Raw genomic sequence first — 24,230 nt, forward strand, 5'->3', positions numbered from 1 at the left:
TTCTTTTGCATGTTTTTCTGTTGGGGTTCTTAGTGGAGGAAACCCCTTGTGAACAGGGGGAGAACATGCACACAGAAAGGCCGAATCGAACCCAGGACCTTCTTGCTGTGAGGCGGCAGTGCAAGCACCTGAGCCATCTATATTGGTAGTTTTCTCCATTTTGATGTCTGTGATGGATATAAATGCTGAAAAACATTGGTCCAACCTTGAAGACAAAGACATGTACTGCTAGAGTCATAAACTGTGCAACTCAATGGTCACATGCATTTCCTGAAGTGGTTGTGCTATCCACAAACCCCTCCTAAAAGGGCACACATCAGCTTTTTCTGATGACAAACTTTCTGCATTTGTGCAGTAGTAGTGCTATATAAATAACATCTGGTGTGGGCGTCCTAGTTATTACTGAGGAAATTAACTTAGTATGCTACAAATATCAAAATGTACTATATTGTCATAGTTATGTGTTAGACAACAAACTGAACGTAGTCGAACCCTCTCTCACTGTCAACAGTTTTTACAAACAAATACCTTGCATAATTTTACACCTTTGCAATATAGCGTGGGCCTGCTGGGCGGAAATGTAAACTAGTTCAGTTTATTGCCCTGAAGAAAAATGGTTGTGTGGTTGTGGTTTGATGTGTGCATATACAGCGGGTAAAATAAGTATTGAACACGTCTCAGTAAATATATTTCAAAAAGGTGCTATTGACATGAAATGTTCACCAGATGTTGGGAACAACCCAAGTAATCCATACATACAAAGAAACCAAAACAAATAAGTTCAGAAATTAAGTTATGTGTAATGATGTGAATTGACACAGGAAAAAGTATTGAACACATGAAGAAAGGGAGGTGCAAAAAGGCATGGAAAGCCAAGACAACAGCTGAAATCTATCAGTAATTAGAAAGCAATCCGGCCCCTTTTCAGTGCAAAGTAAAATCAGCAGGTTCGGTCCCAACTGATGGACTATAAAAATGTGTCTCATTACCAAGGTATCACACAAGAAACATCTCATGATGGGTAAAAGCAAAGAGCTCTCTCAAGACCTTTGCAACCTTATTGTTGCAAAACATACTGATGGCATTGGTTACAGATGCATTTCTAAACCTCTGAATGTTCCAGTGAGCACTGTTGGGGACATAATCCGGAAGTGGAAAGAACATAATTTCACCATAAACTGGCCACAACCAGGTGCCCCTCGCAAGATTTCTGACAGAGGAGTGAAAAGAATTATCAGAAGAGTTGTCCAAGAGCCAAGGACTACTTGTTTTCTGGAAGCTGCATATACTGGTATACAGGTCCAGCCATTGTGGTTTTCTTGGCATTGTTTTAGTGCCATCTATAGGAAGTTTATTGAAACTACACAACTTTGCACATGTGTGTTTACATACTACACTTGCAAAATCCCAAACTTGACTGAACATGTTAAAAATTGTTGCCATAAACTCTATTCCGTTGTTTCAAGCAGAATTGAATTTAATCTCCTAGCAAGTCTATAAGCGTGGAATTGTTATGGCATGGGTGGAATTCAATTCCCTCAGTTTCACAATGTTGAGTCATCTGTCAGTGACGCATGGAACCCCTCCTCATGAACCATCACTCCTACTGGGAGCATTTCATCATCAGCCCATTGAACAAATAAACCCAAGCAGTCAACGCACACCATATATCGCAGTACTTCTAGCTTGGATGTAGCTCTACGGTGAAATTCAAAACTAATAGTTGGTGTAATGACCCCTAGAGAAGTTATATAGCTCTCAGAGTCAGAATGGGCAAATCAGCCAAACTGTTGTTCTAGTAAATTGCGAGAGTTCCTGAAATGAATATTTGTCTATGTGCCCTGTAGTAAGGGGCACTGGATGTTTGATGTGTGTATGTGTACATATATATTTATATACGGTATGTACTTCATGTATACTACATACAGATCCAGCCCATTGGTTCAGCCATAGTGCCATATTTTTCTAGTGATTGTTTTAGTGCCCTCTACAGGGTAACTATTGAAACAGCACTATATTCTTTCTCTCACTCCACTTCACATCATGACCGCATTATATTCTGCTACCCGATCACTGTCCATTATCTCTTCCGTGTTGTATTGGTTGTTTGGTGGGATAGTGAAGGTATGCTTGCAATATGCCCAGACTTATCTGGACCTGATTTCAGTTTCAGTTAATGGCAAACACGAAATAAACTTAATAGAATTATTTGGCCCCCCTTTTAATCACTGTGAAATCTGCAAATGTTGTGTCTATTAACAACGCAGACACTCAGTGAACTTATGGTGAAAATGTTCTTACTTTATTGAATGTTCATATAATGTTCACATTTTATGTCATATAAGCAAAAGACACAATCATGTCTGTACAAACAAACAACAAACAAACAAGGCTGACTTCAGTCAGTTTTTATTCGCACAAACGACACACAGCAACACGCAGGTAGGGACAAGGGCAGTCTTAGTGTGCATGGGCATCCTAAAGGTTTATATACCAGTCTTCATTCACTCTGGCCTGCTCCTCATGGGAGATACACCATTAAACAGAACCTGTCAATGATATGGCGCAGTGACCTACTCAGAATGAGGTAAATGTGGAATTGGTAAAAGAGAGAGGATGAGACTACTAGGTCTAACTACTGGAAAGTGGCATGACAGGGATGTCCATCACAAAAGATGGCTAAACTAAATAAATGAGATAAATGAATACACAAAGACTGTCTTGTCAAAATATGCCACACACAGAGTTTCACACACTCCTAACTGGCCCAGCTATTGGCCTCGAAGAAGCTATAAACCTGAATGTAATTATACAATAAATAGTCAGTTCACATTTTCAACACAGGACTGTTTAAATCCTATCCTTAAATATAGATTTGTTCTTCAGGACTTCATTCAGTATTTAGCAACAAAAAGATTTGTTCAGATTTGCCTGACTGTGTGCCATTAGTCAAGTCTTCCCACCAGAGGGCGATCTCTACCATGGACTGTGCAGCTTATGTCAGCTGATCAGTAGAGAGTTGGGCTCTCAATACGGTCTGACAGCTGGCTTTCCTGTTTCTGTTCGCGTGACAATATGAGTGGATTGATCGCACAAGAGTAGCTCAATATTTTCAGCTTTCCACTAGATACATACACCAGGAGACCTCATTCTCCCAGTGCTTAGTTTGACCTTGGTGCAAACAGCAAATCTCCACATGTATGAATGGCTTGCAGTGTTGTTCAGTCTATGCCGTATTTGTGCTTCAGCATCCATTTGTGTGCTGACTGTCACTGTACATACACAGCCACTTAAATTCAGATGAAAATAGAACCAAATGTTCAATTTGAATACAAAAAAATTTTTTTTTGTTATTTATTTAATTTGAATATATTTTACCATTGATACATGAATCCACTATGCATAACACACTCATTGTCCCTAATGAATAGAATAGAGAGAGAGCATTGTGAAATTTCTTTTCCACATGACAGAATGCCACATAAAATAAAACGCTTTCTGTGATGCTGTGTGCATTCACTGTCAGCATAATCTGCACACACATGCTCTCCCCCTCTCCCTCTCTCTCTCTCTCACGTGCACGTGAGACTGTCACTGTTTCCAAGATGAGTATTCAAATCCGAGCCTTTGGCAATAGGAGGCTTTGCATATGCAGAGATTGTCAGTTTGATGTCTGCAACGCTGAACACTCGCAATTGCGATTCTCGGTTTATCGTTTGCACTGGCAGAATGAGATGAGATTAAAAGGGTTTTAACAAAAAAAAGGGCATCACAACACAGCAACATTCTGCCCAGGCATAGGCTTCAATTGCTTTGATCTGTCTGTATTGAATTTATAGTGATGTGCCATTGCTCTCACATGTTTATGGAGTTTGTTCCATTCTACTTTGTCAAGTGGTGCTTTATGAAACATGTTCCACATAATGTTCGTATAATCCTAGGGAGGCACACTCAAGAGTTGCAGCATACATTTGCATTTTTTCTAGAGGTGAGAACTGCTCATTTCATGCCTTTTGAAGATTGAATCCGAGCGGAAACGAGGTGGTGATTGGGGTCCTGGGGGTACCTAGGGCGGGAGGTACGAGAGTCAGTGGAGCTGTGGGGGCTGTGAGAGGCAGCATTGTGAAAATGGCAGATTTGCCTCTGCTGCCTGGGCTGATATTAGGGCCCTGACCTGCTTTCCCCATTGTCTGCGTGCTGATGAGTATCCAAGGCCTTTGTGGCAAGTTAAGTCATCCGCAAGATTGAATTCTGCCTCAGCCCGACTGGTTTGAACCGGTCATGAGGCAGAACAGTGTGTGTGTGCGTTAGTGTGAGTGTTAGTGTGAGAGTGGCTGTGTGTGTGTGTGTGTGTGTGTGTGTGTGTGTGTGTGTGTGTGTGTGTGTGTATGCATGTGTGCGCCGCGGGGGTCAGTGCACAGTGCTTCTGCCAAATGGCCAAATTAAATGCAATTATACTTACCTTGGCTAATTACTATTTTCAGCCTGTGTGCTGTCACCCCAAGCTTGTGCTGTGATTGTCTCATAATGCAGCAGCACTAGACTTGGTCTGTATCTTTTGTTTGAAGTCTGTTTATGAGATTGTTTCCAACATGAGCTATCTTCATCAGTCTGTAATTTTTGATGGTACACACATAAAGCAAATGACGCACTCTAGTCTGTGTTACAATTAAACGTGTTTCATCATGTCTGACAGACTCAAAAGCGGTGAAAAACACCAGTTTATGGCACAGTGTGTCTTACTTTGATCGCACACACAAGCACTCGGCTTTCCAGGCACCAGTGGAACCTTCTAGCTGTGAGTCAATATAGCTGGCTCTGCCCCAGCTATGACCCATTCTCTCACCTCCTGCCCGGTGGACAGTGACTGCACGGTGGTGGTGAGTGACATGGCATGCTTCAGCCACCCCATCACGCACACGCACACGCACACGCACACGCACACGCACACACACACACACACACACGCATGCACACGCACACTCACACACACACGCACACGCACACTCACACACACACACACACCACCACCACACTCCCTGGCCAGTCTTTCTAGCAGTTATCTGTCATTAAGTAACAGCGCAGAGCAGTAGCGTGGCAGGGACACACTGAGGCGAGAGTTGACCCCTGGTCCTGGGAGGAGGGGGAGGGGGGTTGGGCGCTAGTCCCATCCTTCCTTAACCATGTTCTCCTGCCAGATACGAACAATGGTGCTGCCTGCTTCGGAGCCGTCCCCGAGCTGGAGCCCTTCCAACAGCAGCAGCGCTCCTGTCAAGGCCAGGCCACACAAAGAGCCCAGGGAGGAGGACAGGGGGGAACTTGGCAGACTAACAGTACTGCTCATTAAGTAATTACATAGAACTCGCATAAGGTCCTCATAGTGCGGATTTAACCAGCCTCCACTGGTTTGCTGATGCGTTGTGTGTTGGTTGCTATAGGCAGCCGGGCGGGGCTCCTCTGACAACGTCTCAGACACAAGGTAATTGCGCAATGAGCGAGAAGAGAAGATGAGACGCATCTCACATGTGAGTGTGATGATAGTCTCACCCTGCAAGCCGGTGTGAGAATCTCACCTGAGCTTCTGGGGCTCTGATTGGCTGACGTGTTGTGAAGTCACAAGCTACTCATCCTACTGACTAATACCTTGTTTGAGAGTTGCTGTACCATGACACAGCCACCTTAAAAAGAGCTGATGACACACCAGGGCTTTCCTTGCTCTTTACCCTGCACCCCCTCTCAAGCTTGTTTTGCTCTGTTAATGTGGGGGTGTTTGCGTGCCATTAACCGCTTTGTTATTGTCACAGGGAGAGTGGGACATAGACGTAAAGGAGTTGCGACACCGTGACGACGCACGCCAGTAACCCGATAGTAGGAGGACATGCATATTTACGTTTGAGTCGCTTGACAGAAACAAACAAAAACAGGGACACAGCGAAGAGCACCACAGTCATCGGTTTATCTGACTCAATGCCAGTGGTAAAGATATTACCTTTTTTCAACCATTGGTCCATTTTTACACCGTAACGTTAACACCTATTGTAGTCTGTAATTCTTTAAGAACATGTTAAGAATTAATCTAAAACCACAACATCACAAAATGTATCTCAAAATTCTTTCAGTCCAAACAGCACCACTTACAATTACCTTCTTTCCTTTCACCCTAGCAGTTCAGCACACACACACACACACACACACACACACACACACACACACTAGCAGTGCTTGTTTACTGTGCTCTGCTTTTTCCCCACAAAAAAGGAAGGCGACAGAAGTGAGACATTCCAGTGTAAGGCAATGAAGGTTAGAGAGGGCACATAAAGTGGTGTTCTGGAATATGACTCCAAGGCCACCCAGGCTGTGCCGTATGACAGGGCTGTTCAGTGGCGATCACTTGAGGCCATGTGGGGGAGGGGGGGGGCAGCCCTGTGCTCTGATTAGAGAGCGCTGTGATGTGGAGACAGACGCGTCGCGCTCCTCCCCGCCGAGGCTGATTTAGCGAGCGCCATGGCCCCCAAAGGGCTGTGATCACGGCAAGCTACGGCCGGTTTGAGCCGGTTCTCTCTGACACTGTAACACTGCCTGCCTGCCTGCCTGGGTGCTCCTTGTGGGAACCGTACTGATGAGTCATTTAATCTGCATGCTAGGGCCGCTCCTCTCTACCCCCCTCATCACCACCACTCCCCCCGAGGGTGAATCAGGGGAAACGCGAGCTCTCGCTTCCCTGTGCGTGCCAAGAGGCCGCTTAGGCAGCAAGCACACTATTGTTGACCAAGCACCCAGACTGCTACCCCAGCCATCTGCTGGGTTATGCAAAGTTCTCTTCAGAAAAAAGGGATTATGTTATTCGATTTTTGTGATTGTCCAGAGATATCTCACATTAACAGCCAATGGCCTATTTCTGTAATACCCACTTAATTACACAGATGACTGTTCTCTTTGATCCAGGTGCGATTGAAATAAGCATCAATATGTTATTGCATTATGAAATACAATGTGCATTATGTCTGATCTTACCTCATTTGCATTGCATTTCTCAAGTAAAGATAAATGCGACGTTTAAGCAAAAAGTCAGAAAGCAATCAGACTGGCAAAACATGGAGCGGGGTTTTTCATCCCAACTACAATCTTATATACCCAGAGACCTCTCCAGCTGTTTCTCCAGCCCGTTCCACTGTTTCTTGTTCCATGTTATTATTTCTGTTGTTGATCAGCTAGTGATGACTACTTGGAGACAGGCATTGTTGAGGCATGTATGGTATTTCAGTCATGTTCCAAGAGAACTTGGCCCGCTGTTTTTAGAAGGAAAGCCCATGCCGGGGGGGGGGGGTATTTTCAAGGTATTTTCTTGTTGCGTCAGCGGCCCAAAAGCAAGTCCAGGAACTGACTAATCATGAATAGCGCTTACTGCTAGCCCTACGGATTCCTGTAATATGGGAGATCCAGAACAGGTGCTGTACAGAGATGGAGGTTAGCACTCTCATAAAACACGTAACTGGCCTTTAGCTTCTAATGCCTCCAGCAGTGGGGATGCATTTTAATTGGCTCATAAATTAACCTGTTGTGTTACTAAGCTGTTGTTTTCTAGAAGGCAAATCCACCTTCGCTTCCCACACTCTGTATGTGAACGCTGTAAAATGAACCCTGCAGCTAATGAAATGAATAAATACGCTGTAGCGCAAAGTCAAGTACAACAAATGTTGAGAATGTCCTGAGGAGTCATTTCCTCCCTCTATCTCTGTCTGTTACTCATTAACACCCATCCACTTCTGAAGAACTACTAGGTTGTGCAATGTAACCTCTCGGATATCAACATGTATACTTACCTGGTGAAATTAAAAACATTTCTTAAAAGGCTTTTAAACTGCAATTTTAAACTGGTTTTCTTTGGTAGAGTTAAAAAAGTTACAAAAATAGCCACAACAAAGAGAGAGTCAATTTAAGTTACATCTTAATTTTTATCCATTTCTGTCCAGGGGACAAGAGTTCTTTTGACCAGTTTTATTTTTGTTCCCAGTTGAGGGAAAAAAAACGCCTAATGTTGCACTTTATCAGGACACATTAGAACTATGCCATCAGTCTTCCCCATTATAAATCTGCTGCAGCTTTATGACCTCGTAATCAATCCCTTCATTCGCTGTTATCAGCTGTGAACACACTGCTTGCAGACAGGCACTTTATGTAACTGTTCTCGACTTATCTATGATAACCCAGAGATAACGCGAGGGTTTGCCAATATCAAATTAATATTTCATTGACAGCTTCAGCATGAAGGCTGATTTTAGAATTTCTCACAACAAGCTTGCTGTAATTCAGCAGATGAGGTCAGATGCACTGGCGACCAGAAAAATGTGGTCACTTCCTAGAACTTCAAGCCTCAAAGCACAGGGGTGGCACAGTGAGGCTACACACATGCTCACAACACATGTTTCACAACAGGGTGAGGATGGGGGCAGGGAGGACAGAACGAACAGAAAATTAAATCGTTTTATTCAGAGACATCTCGACCCCAGCTTATTCCGCAGTGACATGTTACAGTACAATGGTGATAATGGGAAAGCCACACATGTCTGCACATAGTCACCTTCTTATCTTACTCCATTTTCCACCAGATGGATAAAGGGTTTTCTGTAGGATTAATAAAAACATGAGTGGCTTAACCTTGATAGGCATCACTTAAAGTATTTGTTTAAAAATCATGCTCAGTGTTTTTTCACACAAAAATACTAAGCAGCTCCAGCACACCATAGAACTATTTGGTAGATAGATACTGGAATCCTGCTTACATATTTTACAATGCGCTGAGGGGCAACCTGACATCTTCGGGCTGAGGGACTTCAGCAGCTGGCTCCAGAAGTCTGCGTGGGGAGAGAGTATTGTCTCCGCTGGTCCGACTGTTGGGAGTCACCTTTGACCCCGGACTAAATTTAGTGCCGCCATTGTTATGATTAATAAAGGACACTTGGCTTGTGTTGCTGGACAGGGTTGGGTTGAGCGACTCGAGCGAGCACTTCCTTTTCCCCTCCCACAAGATCTCATTGTCCCGTTCGTCTTTGCGCTTGAACTCTTGAGTACTTTAAGGTCATAAATATGCTTTCTTCTCCCCCTGACACTGTTTCCGCACCTTGCCCAGATCTTCCCTGGCTCCAGTCATAAATGCCATGCCAGTCTAGGACCGGACAGTATCCGGTGCTGAGACAGTGTTCAGACAGTCGGGAGAGATAAAAAAAAAGGATGACTGGATACTGCACTGTGTCAATCAATGATGGCAAACAACTTGCATTCCACATGTCTGTTTGTCTGGCACATCTTTCATCATAAAAGTTACTCTGTAGATCTAAGAACATGTCAAACATTTTTTCCTTGCCTTTTCGCATGCAAACCCCCTATGATTAGGATAGCACTGGTCCTGGACAATAAAGCCTGGGGCCTTGTAAACAACATAAGTCAGTTAAAAGTACTTGGCTTTGGGATGTATGTGTTTGTAACCTGAGTGGTGAGTTGTTATTATTTTTCTCAGTAAACATGTGGGGCCCTGGCTAAAAATAGAGCAACTTACTGGCAATTCCAGCTATATATAAATAGCTCTTACTGTTTCAAACGAAGAAAAAATAGTTGTTTGTGAGTGGCTAATGATGGGCAAGCTAATTTACAGATGGGGCCTGTTGATAACAGACACCGGAGTCGTTGTGAGGACAGTGTAAACAAAACTAAACACATAGTTGTGCAATTCTTTATCCAATATTGTGCTTTTCATGTAGGCTGTCACTTCATACAGTATGATTTGTTTCCAAAACTAGCAATGTTAACCAATGGCTTCAAGCTAAATGTATGTGACTATTTAGTTTTTAAAGTCATAAAATAAAAAAGTTAATTTGGGGAAATTCAACATGTCCAACATGCTTGCAAGTTGTGTGCAATTACACTGACAGTAACAACATTTGAATATTATGAATTTCACACTTGGATGCTATTGCCTACATGCATGGCTATTTTTAAAATATGTGGATTAAATTGCTTATTTCAGTCCCAGATACTGACATCTCAACATAGGGAAAATATCTGGGTTGATCACAGTCTAAACCAAGTTATGTTTTTGTATAATGATTTACACGTACCTTACCCAGTCTGCATAACAATGTTCGCCCTCCATTTCTACCATACTAGATTCTCAAGACGTTTACAACTTGTTTCATATTTCTCAGTACTGGCAAGCAGTAGACTCTAGTCTCTTGCTAGTCTCTTGCTTTCAGCCTACAGCTGGGCTAGAGTACCTCATTGTCGTAGCACGTTAGCTTTGCTGGTTGAAAGGCTGCCTCTGTGGGTGTGTAGTAGCCTACGACTGGTGACGTCACCAGTGTAAGTGGGTCTTGACAGCCGGGAAGCCTCCAGCAACCCTTTAAATAGCTCTGGCAGGGACAGAGGCTCTCCACACACTCACAGAGCACAAAGGCAGCAGGCAACCCAGCTCAACTCAACTGAGAGAGTTGGAGACCAAGCCTCAGCCGCGAACTGACAAGAAACGCGAAAACAACAAAGCGCAAGGATGTCCTCTTATGTGACTTCGGAGTGTCACCGCGTCTGCCCGTCCTCTCACGGGAATCGGTTTGACACAGCGCACCGCAAAAAGGCCGTGGCTAACATCTTTGACAACGTCAACCAAGACGCTGTGATGAGGCTGTTCCAGAAAACAGGAGACATGAAGGCGGAGGAGCGGGTGAGGAGTATCTTCTCCTACGCGCAGGACCCCGAGGAAACGGCCAAAGCCTTGATGGCCCTGAAACAGCGCAAGAAGGACAAGTTTCTGCGTATCGCAGGAATTGTTCGGAACCTGCTGAAACTTCGCTGACTGTTCTATATCGACTCTTGACGAGTGGTTTCGACTCAGCATATAAGTTTGTCAGCACGCTGACACCTGGCAAAGAGGATGTTCAAGACCAGATGACAATCGACACGGAGATGAGCTAAGGGGTCCTGGCTAAATTGTTAAAAGAACAATGGACCACGGAGATGGCATCCACTGATGCAGCTTGCCTGGAGGGATGCGTAGTGAACTCCTAGATGCACGGAGTGGTGCAGCACAGCGATGGAGTTGCGCTCTAGAAAATTCTTGGGGCTTTCCCAAGCACAAGTCAAAGAGACTCTTGCAATGATGTCTCAATGATGAACTGCATTTTAAAAATGCGTCCTTTATCTGCACCTTGAAGGTGTGAATGGTTCATAAAAATAGTGACTGAGTGATGGGAGACTGGTGCCGAAGATATTGCCTCAAAATGTTGCCTGTATTTTTGCAAACATATGCCTTGTCGCTCTACCAGTTTTACGTTGTGATACCGACTGTTCTCTCTTTACAAGTGGCCACTAATTTATTTGTCAAACACCAGCCCATGCATTTTCTAAAAGTAATTTTTCAATTTCTATAATAAATTATGAACTCAAGAAATATTTCTCTCCACTCTGTTTTTTCACACACACTACATAATACACTACATAATATGGATATTTATATGAAGTTAATTTTAGACTATAATGTCCAAATCTATGGATAAATATGCAATGTCAATTGTGGCAGGATTAAGATTAGAAAAGGTTATGAAAGAAATTATTCTCAGAAAAATATTGGTCAATAATTATGTAGACCATCTGCTATTTTACCACAGGGTTTATCAACAGTCTGGTATAATACCTTACTGTATCTATCTCTCAATGTTTACATTATATCGAAAGTAAGACAGGAACATTAATTCTCAAATCCCTGAGTCAACTTTATTTGCATGTAAACAAAACAGTGAAACACAACAACCTGAGAAACTGGGTGTATTTTGATAAACACAGCAGTTGACCTACTGAAGGGGGCCAAATTGAAATACTACAACTAATTGAAGGAGGATTATTCCAACACAATTCACTTTCATCTGATACTTCACAGAGCCCCATAAATGACTGTGATAATCTTTGATCATTTAATCAAGATTAATACACGAACAAAGCACAGATTAATAATGAATAACAAATGGAAATACTTGGGGGGGGGCGTGTAATCTAGTACTATTTCTCTAAAGAGCTCCTGGATAAACTCCATGTGCAGGCTTTGTTTTCTTCCCCATCCTTTGCTGAAATAAGGGCATTTCAAGGGGGATATTATGTTACCCGCCACTTGATGTGGTTAGCCTTCACTGAGTTTCTTCCGCTGGGGCGGCTTACAAAACCAGCGCAAACCAGTTTTGGTGGGGGAAGCTAGATAGCAGCCGGAGCCTGGTGTGTTTGTGTAGGTGCACTCACTCCATCACCCTGACCACACAGATAAGAGCTGCTTTAAATGGCATTAGCAGGGCTTTCCTGGGTGTTCATCCTGTTGGGGAGGGTGCTTTGCCTTTGCTCTATGATAGAAAATCCCTCTAGTGCAATGAAGTGTCAATATGAGTACCTTATTGTTCTGATGCTAGGCTACGTTGCAACAGTGAGTAAAGGTGTTTCATCATACAGTTAGTATTTGGTGTGTGTTTTTTTCTTCACATGGGCGGGATTAGCTGTCAAGGCTAAGATCATTGGATGTCAGGTAATCCCATTCGCTTCGATAGCCGGCTGAAACCGGTTTCAGAAGCCCGTTGATGTGTCATCCGACATCTGACTGCCTGGATTCCGCATGTGCTCCAGCGCCACAGACACCACAGGGACCTGCCCATAGCCTGAGGACGGGGGTTTCGCTCAGGTAAAAGTTCACCTGGCAGAGGAAAGAGGAAAGTCACTCCCAAGCACTAAAACAAACCTTGTCCTTTTGCACGCATACATGTATTCACACAGAAACACACATGTATACACACAGAAACACACACAAGCGGCTACAAAAATGGTGTGCGGTTTCAACACTCTCTATCCAGATAAACCAATATAGCTAACTCTAATCACAACTCTCTATGATGTCTAGGGTTGTCATTTTTCAGTGGTAGATACTTCGCCACTTTTAGTGTTTCACCACATACTTCAGTCAATTATATTTAAACTGCAGCCCTCTTTAGTTTTGGCTTTGTTTATCTTGCCAGCTACAGCATGTTTTGTGTTCTTTTCCTTAAAAGGCAGTCCAATTGTTTGGACAGGCTGAGCAGGATACTGAAGCCACTGCTGCCGGCGGTCCTCTTTGTCATGTAACAAGATGCTTAACGTGAGGCTGTCCTCTCCCACCCTCTTCCTGTCTTTCTCAGAGAGCTGTTGCCGGGCACTTTGATGTCAACAGACAACGTGGCAGCAGCAAAAGCTTCTCTGGGCTCGGTGTTTTAGCGATCGCCATGGTGATAGAGATTGGGAGAGCGAGAGCCTGACTGTTTCCGCTGAGACTGCCCCGACTCCAGTTCAAACCGGTCCAGAGGCTGAAAAAAAATAAATAAAAAAAGGTGAAGAAGAGGAAGTGAGAATGCGACAGTGCGCTGTGTAGACTTGCGTCAGCTTTTGTCTAAGCCTGATGAGAGAAGCCACACTTAGTCCATGTGACTCAGTGTTGATAAAACACTTCTCCTCTCCTGGAGACCACCTTTTACATAATACAACATTTGTGTTAACAGTCTGTTACAAGCTCTAAATGTAGAGAGCTCTGCCTCTGAGAAACTTCAAAGCCCAGTGATAAATCATGGAAAGACAAGACAACATTTTTTAACTCCATACAAGCGTTGGAGTTATCCAAACGGTTGACCTCCAAAATGATCTATTCCTGTTTTGCCGCGATGCCAAGGAGACAGCTTACATGGAAAAAAAATACCACGACATGTTATACAGACCTGAGATAATGGGCTGTAGATTAGTGAGGCACTAAAAGTTTCTTCTTTCAAGGATTTCTGCTGAGTGTCATGGCCTATTTGAGGATTTCTGAGAAACTGTGTGGTGAAAAAAGTGTAGTTACTGGAACCTTTAAGCGCCTAATGGTTTGCCAGATATGTGGAAGTATTGGATTGTTTTCAATTAACTAATGCTTCAAAGTGCATTTTCTCTGGTAAGCGTATTGCATAAATTAAATTAAACTGCAATCCAGATGTGGTTTCGATGACTCCTACAGACTGGAAGAACACAAACACTTTACTAGACCCCACACTTACTCACACATCCAGAGTTTATTGTGGGCTGCATGGCCTGCCTGGGATACTTCACTCCTAAGGCTGCCTTTGGTTTCCCCCTATCCCTTTCACATGTCGCATGCAGCTGGCCAACACTGTGTCACCAACACCCCCTAAAAGGTCATCACAACAGAAAATGTGGACTCCATACAGGAAGCGCGGGAATGCCAGCGATGCAGACGTACTGTTGGCCACTCCATGTGCCTCTGATCGAGTGCTTTTCCTTCTGTGAGGTTTCGGTGTGTGACTCATGTCACCGTTCCCCCAGGACCCCTCTGCGGAATGCTTTTTAGCTGTGTGCGCCCCTACAACGAAGGCGAGGAAACGGACAACAATCCAGGACGTCTGCGAGCTGCAGAAGAATGTCTAAAACACTGAGCACATTTTTGCGCCGGTTAGTCATCGGCATGTGCCATGTGCCATCGGTCAAGGAGGAGGACAATGGCTTGACGGAGGGGCCCACTTGTTGTTTTGCGGTCAATGCCGGCATTGTCAGCGTTGAATGAGTTGCGCGTAGGCCCCACGCTAAACTCGCAGTCTGCTGCGTCAGTGGCTTGTTCTGGAGCTGACCCCTGACACCCCGCCATCACCCAAAGGAGGTTCGTGGCGGCCTGTTGACGCAATATTCACATCCTAAGAAAAATATTTGAACCGCACACTGGCCCAGTTCTTCTTCCTGTACTCATAATTGTGCCACAGGTGTTGATTTGACAAATGAATTATCCATGAAGCACAAGGCCTAGCCCAGCTGGGTGGAAAGTATGACAATATCGTAGAGTGTGAATTAATGCTCAGTTTTTCCTTGAAAGACAACAAATACATGTAGCTTGTCTGAATTTGTTCATCGATTGTTCTTCTGATTATATTTCCTTGTTAGTGATAATGCATTATTAACTGTCTACAACTGCATCCCCCTGGGCTACACTGACCCATGGTTACCTCCTTGCTGGCCTCCTCCTCTATTCTTTCAACATCAAACCTGTGAATCCCCAACAGAGGAGTCATGTTCAGGTCTTGTCCGGGACGGGGACTCCATTGTTCTGGCAGCAGTGTCTGCCCTGGGCGGTATAGGGAAGTGTCTTCCTGTGCGGTTTGAGTTGGGGGGGGGGGGGGGGTCTGCCCCCGGGGCTTGGTGGCCGGCGTGGTCCGCAGACAGTCTGTCTCGCTGCAGTTCCACCACTCGGCCTTGCCATTGTTCTCCCCTGCTCTGCTTTGTCCTGTCCCCACCCCTCGCCCTGCGTCGCTCGCCAGCCCCCCTCACTCACCAAGGCTGGCCTCTGCAGGTGCAGCTTAGAAGCGCTCAGGAGGAAGCCAAGGACCAGCACAATGGGCGAGTAAAGACCTATTTATATATCGATTACTCTGTTTATTTATCCAGTCCAGTGTATATTTTTGGTGTTGAATTGGTGGTTGTGTAAATGCTGATTTTGTAACAATTACCTACACTGGTTATTCCAAGGATGGAGAAAGTCCCCTTATGAGGTGTGAGAGGAATGATCTCATTGTTCCATTTGATGTCCTCACTTTGAGTAAGGTATTACAATTCATCTTCTGCCTGCTGTGGGAACCTTTTTGGGGAACCAACACAGGACACTGGAGTGTGACTATGAGACTGTTTCCACCAGTTCCCATTATTCAATTTCACTGTTGCCTCGGTACAGAGAAGCAGTCAGAGGAACATGACCTGAATGTGCCTTATTCAGTGTTACCAGTTGTGCACCATAGAGCTTGAGGTAATGGGTCAATGGGCCACTCCAAAGTCTAAAAAATCCCTCAGACATCTATGCAATTTCAAGTAGACGTGTAGTGAAGAAGATAGTAAATGGACCGCATTTATATAATGCTTTTCTACTCAGAGAGCACTCAAAGCGCTTTACACATTAATGCCTCAGACATCTACCGGTACCCATTCATACACCAATGGCAGAGGCTACTATCTAAGTTGCCAACCTGCGCATGGGGATCGGTTAGGGGTTCAGTGTCTTGCTCAAGGACACTTCGGCGCTTGGTGAGGAGGAGTCAGGATCGAACGAGCAACCTTGTGATTACGAAACGACTCCTCAACCTCCTGAACCACTGTCACTAGTAAAATTCTAGGTTAATTGTATCGAAACCCAGATAAGTCAGTTGGTGCTTGAATCAGACTCTGGAGACCCTCTGATAAACCTTGAACTGTAAATGAATGATGTTGCGCCATGTTTCTAAATGCAGCCCATTGAATGCTTTACTCTTAAAACTTGATAAAACATTAATTTCATTAAACCCCCCTTCACACATTTCTTGAAAAGACCAAATAATGAATAGAGAATTCAGAGAAATATGATTTGCATTCTTGAATATTTCTGCAAATCATTGATATTCAACCACAACAATTAGGTTATATAACCCTTCGCCCTCTGGAGTTCAGACATTGACAGTAACAGCTACCACGTGGCTGAATAGGGCAGGTAAGAAAAAAACAAAGATCAGCAACTGTTCGACTCTTTGAACTACTGAACCTCGTTAAACCTGTTTTATGCTACGTGTATAAGTGTACACAGTCTGCTGTTAATGTCTGGGTGCAGGAAAATATGCAAAGGACAGCATAACTGGCTGGGTGACTTTTACTCAGCAAAACACAGAGAGCAAAACAAGTAGTGTTATGATGCAGAGAAGGCAGAATGAAAATGGGACAAGGAAGAGGAAGAGGAGTGAGAAAAATCATAAGGGGAAATCTCCCATCTTCTGCAGCACGCCACATTAACTCTAATAGTTACAAATGCATGGTAGCTCATTCTAGCCAACTACCACCAACAGTAGTGCATAAAATCTCCAAAATAAAGTGTAAAATAAATAAATTAAAGTCTCCATTAGTCAACACATTATATTGAGAATGAGATTAATTGTTTATATAAACATTTATCATAACATGTCAATGTGTGCAGTAGAACAGAACCACTAAATCGCATTATCTGCGTACACTGTGCTGTGAATGAACTAGTGAGCATTATCCGCAGAAATTTGGCCACAGATGCCTGGTGGGATTAATCAGAATCAAGAGATTGTTAGAAATAGCCCGGTAGTTCCCAGAGGGCAGCAGGATAAACGTAACCATCGCCACCCTCTCCCCCATCTCCCCGCCCTTCCCCAATTCAGCCAACAGCTCACAGAAACTTTATTAAGAAAAGGAAACTGATAAGCCGCTATTACTGCTGATGTTGATCCATATCAGGGCCTTGCAAGCGCCAGGCAGCAGGCCAGTGAATGAGCGGAAGTGAAGCCAGCCAGGCTTTTGTCACCTTATTCCTTTTACCACTACACACAGTACTGGACTTTGCCTCCTCTTGGGTGTGGTGTGGTGGGTTGTGTTGACAAATTTAAGGTAATCCCCAGGCTGTAGTTTCATACTGCAGGTCATTAGACAGGACATTTTTCACTATGGTGGAAAATTAAACCGATCATTTTTCACCTGCTGGATTGATTTTTCCAGTACTGTTGAAGGAATGTGAACCTCACAATAAAAGTGCCTTAAGCCTTGACAAGAATCAGATGGGCCTGGAGATTATGAGCCATTGCAAGCCTTGAGCAGGATCCCAAAAAAACATCCCTGTTTGAGTCTGGCTTTCATCTGAGCTGCTGGGTGATGACTATTTCCCCCTCCCTACCCCCACTGTCCCTCTCTTTTTCAAACAGTGGAAACACCGGGGGAGGATGATGATGGTGGCGGCTTGAGTCACTCGACCCATGAAGTCCATTCTTCATTCACTCCCACCTATGAATGCGCACATGGAGAGAGGGGTGCAGGGGAATGATGGGTCTTCTGGCGAGCGGTCTGAGGGCACATGATGCGAGTATGACCAGTGCGATGGTGGAGATTATGATGGGGCAGGGATGGGGAGGTGGACCAAGAGGACACGGCTCCTACGATGAGAACGGCCCATCCACAGCAGTCGCCTTTGGTGTTTGATGTTCAGGGCAGAGTGTAAGACCCTCACATAATCTAGGCTGGGGAATTAGAGGGGAAGAAAATGTTCCAGGCAGTTAATGACCCCCGCCCCACTTCTTGACGCTAACCCTTCATGAAACATCAACTCCAGCCAATGATGACCGTGTTCATTTTTAGCTTTTACGATAAGCTGTTTTTATTTTATTCTTACAGTCATATCAATATCTCGGAAAACCATTTCATATCTCAACAGTAAACAGACTTCAAATATTTGGAAGCAGTTTTGGAGTATTTTTAAACCATGGGATACACACAGGCGCTGAGGAGGCCCGATATGAAACGGCCTCACATTACCATAGTTAGTGCTGAGCTGTGTTGTGACGGTAAGAACAAGAGAGAGAATTTTCTCATATCCGTCTTTTATCTAGGCACTTGAGAATTACAATAACAGTCGAGTAGTGAAGCGGGAACAAGATCGCAAACCTCAGCTGGGAATGCAGAATAATGCGAACTACTGGAAACTGTAGAATAGCAGACGGGCGTAGGATGACTGCCCGTCTCACGATTGTCATAATAAGCCCCCTATGTTTGATAAATATTGTCATCGGAGTTTCAAAACTAACATTACAAGTATAAACAGTAGCCACTACAAACTCCCTCTACACACACAACTTTCCCGGAGCTGTTCACAGACATCTGGTGGTGTTTTTCTGGGCCTTGGCTGAGTCCGTAAAAAAAAAAACCTCTGCTGTGCTGAACATGGGGCTTTGGGTCGGCAGAACCGGTTTCAAACCGGTTCGGCTTAAAACTTAACAGGTCAAGTCAGCGTGAGGGAGCGAAAGCGGCGAAAGCAGCGAAGAGCACGCCAGCTTAACGCCGCGGTCTGGCATGTAAAGCCCTTAAGCAGCTCAACGGCCAGCCGGGCCCTGCGGTCAAACTCGCAGCCAGAGAGGAGCCATCCAGCATCCATCCGTGGTCAACCCTAGCCGCTAGCACCGATACCTGCTGCTGTTTACGCCGGGAGACGTCTCATCCTCACTCAGTGTCTCTCTGTCTGATGCAAACCCCTTGTTCCTCTAGCAGTTGGGAAACTGGGATTAAAAGGGAGGGGGAGGGGGTGTTAGATGTTTCCTGCCTCTGGCCAGTGTGATCCCATTGGCTTCCACGCCCTGGCCATCAGATCCCGGCATAGTGTCATTGATTATTAGTCAAATCTCCCAGTGAGTGACAGTGAGAGAGATATCACCACTGGTTTCTCCCTTTAGCCCTCTTACTAAGGGATCTGGTGCAAACCAGTTCTACCCAGCAAGGCCTGTCTGCAATGTTTCCCTCTTCAAAACGGGAAAAGCAAACACAGGGAGAGTACCAGTCGTTCCAGTCGGGCGAGGTGTAGCTTATCACACACAGATATGTTTATTTGTTTTCCGAGGAGGGGTTGGTTATGTCATAGAGGTGTGTGTGTGTGTGTGTGTACACCTACACACTTTTTTTTATCACCTTCCAAAGTTCACTGACCCCTCACAGCATTAAATTTTTTTTTGCTGCCTGCAGATGGCGAAGGTCACAGATGCTGAAATGTCCCTGGGCAACTGCAGCCGATTGAGATACACAGCTAGAAGGTCAGGATTGACAAAATATAGAAACGGCTGTCTGGGGTATCTATATTTCTGCTTTTTAATAAAAGCACTCGACATGGGACTATTCGTGCTAAAGTGGCTACTCTTCTCTCCTCTCCTCTCCTCTCCTCTCCTCTTTTCACCTCTGATTAACTGTAGTAGGACGCTACACGTGCCTTGTGTTTGTATGACTTTAATCCGGTCAGAGTGTGACAGAGTAGTGTCTGTCGCCTATTGGCTCACGGCGTCCGTGGTGATGTGCCAGCCACTTTGTGTTGTGTTGTACTGAGCACGTGTGTGTGTGTGTGTGTGTGTGTGCGTGTGTGCGTGCGCGTGTGTGTGTGTGTGTGTGTGTGTGTTGTATTGACATCATCCATGAGGTGCAGTGTAGTGGACACAGATGCCACTTGTTTATGTGTTTTCTCCAAGTGCCCTGACTGCCTCCGCTTCGTCTGATTCGCTGACTCAGCGCTCAACTCCACTGTTTAGCTCCTGGCACAAACAAGCTCTGCTGGTAACCCCTGCCGCCCACACGGAAGCGCAACGCAGAGAGCAAAACGCTACACCTTGCCTTTAATCACACCACTGTTGAGGGTTGTGATGTTAGCCTCTTTACATTTGCCAAAGGTCCAAGTGTCTGATCCTGCTTAAAATAGGAGAAGTGAATGTTGACGTCCTCGTGTTTCACTTTTCTGGAATTGTCTTGTCTGACTCCTCTTACTGCATACACTGCAGTTGCAATACCCTGTTTCTGTCTCACCACATCCATTTTCATGACGTGCATGTGAACGTGTACTTCCATATATTCTGTATATATATACCATATACTTCAAGAATACCATGAAAGAAAGGTATGAAATACAACAATAGCAGGTCAGATCAGGTCTTCTGCTGTAATGTTGTAATGTCTGCTGTAATGAGGGAAGAGTATACTATACTGAATTTATTACAACGGTTGACAATTCTGTTTTTATTATCCCATATTTGAGCGTATGAATTATAGAACAGAATCCACAGACACTTTAATGGTATAAACCTGAAACAGGGAAGTGGGTAGATTTGATAAATCGCCTCTGAGTTGGCACTCCTGGCTCCTGGCTGACTTTGTGCTCTCAGGTCAGATGGACCCGTTCCAGGCCTTCACTTGTGGGAGTGAGTAGTCTGTAAGCTTATTTGCCCTTTGCCACGGTTCGGCAGAGTGGTGTGCATTCGGTGGCAGGATGCTCTGACTCTCATGTGTTTATCAGTGGCATTGCTGTGTGGCAATAGGTCATCTCCTGTGAGGTTGCTAAACAAACGTCAAGTCAAAAACATAACACAGCATAACACAGTTGGGCACAATCCACTGTCCTGTGATCATGGTCAGCAAATGCCGTTTTATCCCCATTGATCTGCTTGTCCCAGTGTAAATTATGGAGCAGTAGTATTAATAGATCCTGTTTGTAAAGCTTTTATTACACTGCAACTGAGCAGAAAATAGAAATAAGTCTGCACTTTGGAATTACTTAAGTAATAATGATAATACAATAAAAAATAGAATTATAAAATGAAACAAAATGTGTTTTATATCATCAGGTTTCATTGTGGTTTTGTAGTTAGTGCCAACAAATATTTATAGACCTACTGTACAATAGTGATGTAGCAACCGCGATCATGAAAACAATTTTGGTTATATTTTTCCATGTCTGTCAAATGTAAATAAATATGCATTATGTCTCAATCAGTGACAGTATGCAGAATGGTAGCTGGTCATTTGTCGGTCGTTTTAATAATACCTTCAGAATTGCATCACAGCAGAAGATGTTGATGAATATTTGTTAAAAGCTGCAAACTGCATCTTCAGTGTATGCAATCCATACACTGCATACAAGTAAAAAAAAGCTTAAAACGGCCCATACGACAGGCATTGTATGTCAGAGTATACAGTAAGCAAGGGTGACTTGTATCCCCGGATTGGTAAAGGATTGAGTGAAGTGCGGCTCGTGCCAGCAATTTTCAAAAAACATCTGTGCTGATTTTTTCAATTTCAAACTTGACACGCCATCTTGTGGTCAATGTGTAAAATTCAGCAACATCTGAAAAAAGCAGGAAATTTACATAAAAAAATATTCATATATATATATATATATATTATATGTTCTGTATTCTTTGGATCTTCAGGCCTCCTCATCCTCTGCTTCTCCTGCTCATTCCGTAAAGAGGCCAAGACAAAAAGAGATCAAAGGAAAAGAAAAAAAAATCAATGTCAGACATTGAAATAGAAATATACACATAGAAAACCGCATTGCTGTTGGAGACATGGAAAATGATGAAACATTCAAACGTGGTGTGAATTCATCTATTCTGACAAAGATATCTGCCACTGCTCTGTTGGGATATGCAACTGTGTGAGAGTTTGCTGCATGTCTCACACATTATATTTGCTCTTCACAGCAGCAGCTGTTGTAAATTGCCATTGGATCTTTATATTTCCCTGAGCACAAGCTCCTGTCAGGGCTCCAATTCAGATGCTTGTGCTGTGGGTATGAGTGCTTTTCTTTGAAATGAGTATATAATGCTCCACATTTTTCACTATCTGTCACTGGTTATGGCTGCGATGTAGGAATGGCGTGTGAAGGGAACTGACTAATGGTTGCAAACTTTTCTGGAGAACATGCATCTGTCACACTATGATAAATGCACAAACACTATGCCTAGCAAGCAAACAAAAAAAAGCACTCTGCATAAACTACCATTCATACTGAAATCTCAATTCACTGTCAGTGTAATTACAGACAACAGCACCCTCTAGTGAGAAGGAAGATAGAGTTAGATACTGCATGAAATAGGTTCACCATCAGCTTTCTATTGGAGAGATGGACACGTAAACCCATGTTTTTCAGACCACTTCAATACTCATGGCTTCAAAACAGCATTGTTTCTTTTCTCACACCCTTGGGGTCATAGCATCTATCTATTTCTACCCTGAGTGCCTGTGGATCATTCCCCCTTTATGTCTATAATCTTTACATTTTCGACTTCATGATACATCTCAAGCAGGCATTGCAATTCCATCAGAGATGATATGTTCGGCCACAGTGAAGAGAGAAAACAGTAGAGGGGAGCGGTTCAGCAAGGTTAGCGCTGATGTGGGCTATTACATTTATTTGGAGAGTTGTCCTCAAATTGCTGCGGCAAAGCCAGAGACAGGGCCTGCCCTGTAGGAGTCTCGTTAAGCCAATGGGGGAGGCAAATCTGCGGCTCAGCTAAAGCTGTCTTTATGGAGATGAGGAGGGTCGGAAGATTCAAACGTGAGCCGAGGGAGAGAGACTTACAGCTCGCAGCCCTTCTGTAGTAGTGCAGCTCTTGCAGGGGAAAAAAATGACTGAAGCTGTATGATGCACATAGTACTTTAGGAGAGGAGAAAATACAGAAAATGCCTTTTGAACGTCTTTTTCCAAATAGCTTGCTAGTTTTATTGTGCAGTGTTATGGTGCACGGGCTGAAAGTGGGTTTAGGAAGGGGGGCACAGCGTAATAAAACATCAATGACCCAGCACAAAATGTTTTGAAGAGTCTCACAGGTCAGCACAGAGAGTAGAAAGTAATTATTGCTGTGGGGAAAAACGAGGGCACTAGGGCGACGCCTTTGATCGCCTCGCCTGTAATGGTGAAGCGGTGGAGGTGGCCCAATATATCACCGAAAACGGTTTCGCTGGGCTCTCCCAGAGCGAGTTGCCACTTCGAAGCAGTGCCCGGCCCCGACTCATGCATCACGCGCAGCACTTGTAAATAAAGGCTTGCCGCGTCCTCTGCTTTGACCTCACTTTCCTTTGGACTACCCGAGCTACTGTGTCTACCAAACCCCCGACACACACACACACACACACACACACACGCCTCCCCTCCCCCGGCCCTCTGTCTGAACCCATTAAGCTGAGCGCCGGCTGTAGCCTTTAGCCAGGGGACCACATAACCACACATCATCCTGCAGGACGCAAAGGTCATCTAGCAAGGTCACACAGCACTGGACTCGACTCGCCCATCACCACAGCTCCCCTCCCTTCCCCGCCTTCTGAAACCTGGAGTGTCGGTCAACCACATCCAGCCATATCTGGTACCACCTAAAGGGACCCCTAAATTGACTCACTGCTCCTCAGTGAGTGGGAGAGGGCTGAGTGTTAACCAGATTTAAGGTTGTCATTATGCCACTGACATACAGTATAGCACTGAAACACATGTGTACCATGAGTTTAAATAATGGCTGCTGGCAGTGAGCGCACTGTGGTTCCCTCTGTTGCTGTCAGTCAACATGCCACCGAGTTTTTGTCTTTTCATTGCACATTAGCTTGGGCGAGAGGCAGACAAATGATGACAAGAAGTGAATCCTTCGTGCTTGAGAGACAGAGGGACAGAGGGAGGAAGAGAGAGAGAGAGAGAGAGAGGGAGGGAGGGAGGGGGTGGAGGGGATCGAGAAACAGAGAGATGAGGAGAGAAAGAGGAAGACGGAAGCATCAAAACCGTCCCCTGCACCTCTTTGCGGCTGTCGCTCACATAATTATCTTGATTAGGGGAACTCTCAGGGGGAGAGCAAGGCAGTGCAGTGCAA

The 24,230-nt window shown here is 44.4% G+C and overlaps 1 protein-coding gene across 1 annotated transcript; it reads left to right on the forward strand.

Moving 5' to 3' along the window:
• The first annotated feature begins 10,399 nt into the window (after window positions 1-10,399).
• On the forward strand, window positions 10,400-11,440 carry tcima (transcriptional and immune response regulator a). Its single transcript, XM_012816022.3, has one exon. It carries the CDS (start codon window positions 10,544-10,546, stop codon window positions 10,844-10,846), a length of 303 nt encoding a protein of 100 aa, XP_012671476.1. The 5' UTR covers window positions 10,400-10,543; the 3' UTR covers window positions 10,847-11,440.
• The last annotated feature ends 12,790 nt before the right edge of the window (window positions 11,441-24,230 follow it).

The sequence above is a fragment of the Clupea harengus genome, chromosome 7 (assembly GCF_900700415.2).
Source record: "Clupea harengus chromosome 7, Ch_v2.0.2, whole genome shotgun sequence".
Lineage (NCBI taxonomy): Eukaryota > Metazoa > Chordata > Actinopteri > Clupeiformes > Clupeidae > Clupea > Clupea harengus.

What these genes read in the sequence shown, in the direction of transcription:
- tcima (XM_012816022.3), top strand. Translation starts at nt 10,544, where the DNA reads ATGTCCTCTTATGTGACTTCGGAGTGTCACCGCGTCTGCCCGTCCTCT.